The sequence below is a fragment of the Oncorhynchus mykiss genome, chromosome 29, assembly GCF_057628025.1.
Source record: "Oncorhynchus mykiss isolate SJ-2025 chromosome 29, ASM5762802v1, whole genome shotgun sequence".
In the NCBI taxonomy this organism is placed as follows: domain Eukaryota; kingdom Metazoa; phylum Chordata; class Actinopteri; order Salmoniformes; family Salmonidae; genus Oncorhynchus; species Oncorhynchus mykiss.
In genome coordinates, this window is record NC_143050.1 from 1,847,501 (window position 1) to 1,851,365 (window position 3,865).

A 3,865-nucleotide genomic window follows, 5' to 3' on the forward strand; every position below is an offset into this window, starting at 1 on the left:
TCTCTCTCCCTACAGGTGTGGTTGGGGGTTTGTATTGGTGACTAAAACCCCTCTCTCTCCCTACAGGTGTGGTTGGGGGTTGGATTGGTGACTAAAACCCCTCTCTCTCCCTACAGGTGTGGTTGGGGGTTTGTATTGGTGACTAAAACCCCTCTCTCTCCCTACAGGTGTGGTTGGGGGTTTGTATTGGTGACTAAAACCCCTCTCTCTCCCTACAGGTGTGGTTGGGGGTTTGTATTGGTGACTAAAACCCCTCTCTCTCCCTACAGGTGTGGTTGGGGGTTTGTATTGGTGACTAAAACCCCTCTCTCTCCCTACAGGTGTGGTTGGGGGTTTGTATTGGTGACTAAAACCCCTCTCTCTCCCTACAGGTGTGGTTGGGGGTTTGTATTGGTGACTAAAACCCCTCTCTCTCCCTACAGGTGTGGTTGGGGGTTTGTATTGGTGACTAAAACCCCTCTCTCTCCCTACAGGTGTGGTTGGGGGTTTGTATTGGTGACTAAAACCCCTCTCTCTCCCTACAGGTGTGGTTGGGGGTTTGTATTGGTGACTAAAACCCCTCTCTCTCCCTACAGGTGTGGTTGGGGGTTTGTATTGGTGACTAAAACCCCTCTCTCTCCCTACAGGTGTGGTTGGGGGTTTGTATTGGTGACTAAAACCCCTCTCTCTCCCTACAGGTGTGGTTGGGGGTTTGTATTGGTGACTAAAACCCCTCTCTCTCCCTACAGGTGTGGTTGGGGGTTTGTATTGGTGACTAAAACCCCTCTCTCTCTCCCTACAGGTGTGGTTGGGGGTTTGTATTGGTGACTAAAACCCCTCTCTCTCCCTACAGGTGTGGTTGGGGGTTTGTATTGGTGACTAAAACCCCTCTCTCTCCCTACAGGTGTGGTTGGGGGTTTGTATTGGTGACTAAAACCCCTCTCTCTCCCTACAGGTGTGGTTGGGGGTTTGTATTGGTGACTAAAACCCCTCTCTCTCCCTACAGGTGTGGTTGGGGGTTTGTATTGGTGACTAAAACCCCTCTCTCTCCCTACAGGTGTGGTTGGGGGTTTGTATTGGTGACTAAAACCCCTCTCTCTCCCTACAGGTGTGGTTGGGGGTTTGTATTGGTGACTAAAACCCCTCTCTCTCCCTACAGGTGTGGTTGGGGGTTTGTATTGGTGACTAAAACCCCTCTCTCTCCCTACAGGTGTGGTTGGGGGTTTGTATTGGTGACTAAAACCCCTCTCTCTCCCTACAGGTGTGGTTGGGGGTTTGTATTGGTGACTAAAACCCCTCTCTCTCCCTACAGGTGTGGTTGGGGGTTTGTATTGGTGACTAAAACCCCTCTCTCTCCCTACAGGTGTGGTTGGGGGTTTGTATTGGTGACTAAAACCCCTCTCTCTCCCTACAGGTGTGGTTGGGGGTTTGTATTGGTGACTAAAACCCCTCTCTCTCCCTACAGGTGTGGTTGGGGGTTTGTATTGGTGACTAAAACCCCTCTCTCTCCCTACAGGTGTGGTTGGGGGTTTGTATTGGTGACTAAAACCCCTCTCTCTCCCTACAGGTGTGGTTGGGGGTTTGTATTGGTGACTAAAACCCCTCTCTCTCCCTACAGGTGTGGTTGGGGGTTTGTATTGGTGACTAAAACCCCTCTCTCTCCCTACAGGTGTGGTTGGGGGTTTGTATTGGTGACTAAAACCCCTCTCTCTCCCTACAGGTGTGGTTGGGGGTTTGTATTGGTGACTAAAACCCCTCTCTCTCCCTACAGGTGTGGTTGGGGGTTTGTATTGGTGACTAAAACCCCTCTCTCTCCCTACAGGTGTGGTTGGGGGTTTGTATTGGTGACTAAAACCCCTCTCTCTCCCTACAGGTGTGGTTGGGGGTTGGATTGGTGACTAAAACCCCTCTCTCTCCCTACAGGTGTGGTTGGGGGTTTGTATTGGTGACTAAAACCCCTCTCTCTCCCTACAGGTGTGGTTGGGGGTTTGTATTGGTGACTAAAACCCCTCTCTCTCCCTACAGGTGTGGTTGGGGGTTTGTATTGGTGACTAAAACCCCTCTCTCTCCCTACAGGTGTGGTTGGGGGTTTGTATTGGTGACTAAAACCCCTCTCTCTCCCTACAGGTGTGGTTGGGGGTTTGTATTGGTGACTAAAACCCCTCTCTCTCCCTACAGGTGTGGTTGGGGGTTTGTATTGGTGACTAAAACCCCTCTCTCTCCCTACAGGTGTGGTTGGGGGTTGGATTGGTGACTAAAACCCCTCTCTCTCCCTACAGGTGTGGTTGGGGGTTTGTATTGGTGACTAAAACCCCTCTCTCTCCCTACAGGTGTGGTTGGGGGTTTGTATTGGTGACTAAAACCCCTCTCTCTCCCTACAGGTGTGGTTGGGGGTTTGTATTGGTGACTAAAACCCCTCTCTCTCCCTACAGGTGTGGTTGGGGGTTTGTATTGGTGACTAAAACCCCTCTCTCTCCCTACAGGTGTGGTTGGGGGTTTGTATTGGTGACTAAAACCCCTCTCTCTCCCTACAGGTGTGGTTGGGGGTTTGTATTGGTGACTAAAACCCCTCTCTCCCCCTACAGGTGTGGTTTGGGGGTTTGTATTGGTGACTAAAACCCCTCTCTCTCCCTACAGGTGTGGTTGGGGGTTTGTATTGGTGACTAAAACCCCTCTCTCTCCCTACAGGTGTGGTTGGGGGTTTGTATTGGTGACTAAAACCCCTCTCTCTCCCTACAGGTGTGGTTGGGGGTTTGTATTGGTGACTAAAACCCCTCTCTCTCCCTCAACAGGTTTGCTTTTATGAACAGGAGGGTGCTGGATGTGTTTGGGACTCAGGCCTCCAGAGACTTCCATGGATTCATGCCCAACAGAACCCCTGTTACTCCACCCCGACCCTGAGCCCTGAACAGAACATCACTCTGGGTTGACCCCACACTGTTAGAGGTCAGGGGGTCAGCCAGAGGGGGGGGGGGGGGGGGGGGGTCGTCCTAAATGGCGCCCTGTTTCCTGTAGAGTGCACTACATAGGGAACACATTGGCTCTCTCTAAGGACCTGTGTCTGTGTGAGGACACTTCATAAGGCTGTCTTAAGGATGTTCAACCCATAGAGGGCAGATGATATTGTATGTGAGGGAGGGAGGGATTAAGGGAGGGAGGGATTAAGGGAGGGAGGGATTGAGGGAGGGAGGGATTAAGGGAGGGAGGGATTAAGGGAGGGGGAGGGAGGGAGGGATTAAGGGAGGGGGGGAGGGAGGGATTAAGGGAGGAAGGTTTTGGGAAACTGCTCTCGTCGGTAGACGTCTGGACATCTGAGTTGATTTAATATGAGCAATATGGCTTAAACCTATCCGATCCTCTCAGATCTGCCCTGGTGAATAGGGGCTAGGGGAAGGGGCTAGGGCTTGATTTGGGTAACTGACTTAAGGTGAAGAAGGGGGAGTTTGCTGGACGGTTTTCTAGCTGTTGTCTTGGTAGCGCAGGAGGAGGAGCTCTAACCGTGCCGAGAGGGTGATTTATCATTTATGGGATCTACAAGGTGTTCTGTTGTGGAAACCAACCTTCTGGGGTTACACTGGCCGTGTCCCAAATTTGGCTTGCGTACTACTTAATAAAACGGCATACTGTGTACTAATCATAATATATATACTATTTAGCAGTGATGTGGTTGAGTCACTAAACTTGAAGTCCGAGTCGAGGCCCAAGTCCCTGGTCCTATGCCAGGTTATTAACCCAGTCAGATATAGAGGAGTTATTTACCCAGTCAGATATAGAGGGGTTATTTACCCAGTCAGAGGAGTTATTTACCCAGTCAGGTATAGAGGAGTTATTTACCCAGTCAGATATAGAGGGGTTATTTACCCAGTCAGATGAGTTATTTACCCAG

At 50.8% G+C, this 3,865-nt stretch overlaps 1 protein-coding gene across 1 annotated transcript in view; it reads left to right on the plus strand.

The window, feature by feature from the left end:
• tmem135 (transmembrane protein 135) overlaps window positions 1-3,568 on the plus strand; it is a 30,008-nt gene extending 26,440 nt beyond the window's left edge. Inside the window, 1 exon segment of the mRNA XM_090226223.1 lies at window positions 2,772-3,568. Within this exon segment, the coding sequence (XP_090082349.1) occupies window positions 2,772-2,880 (109 nt within the window). The 3' untranslated portion in view covers window positions 2,881-3,568.
• Window positions 3,569-3,865: the final 297 nt, after the last annotated feature.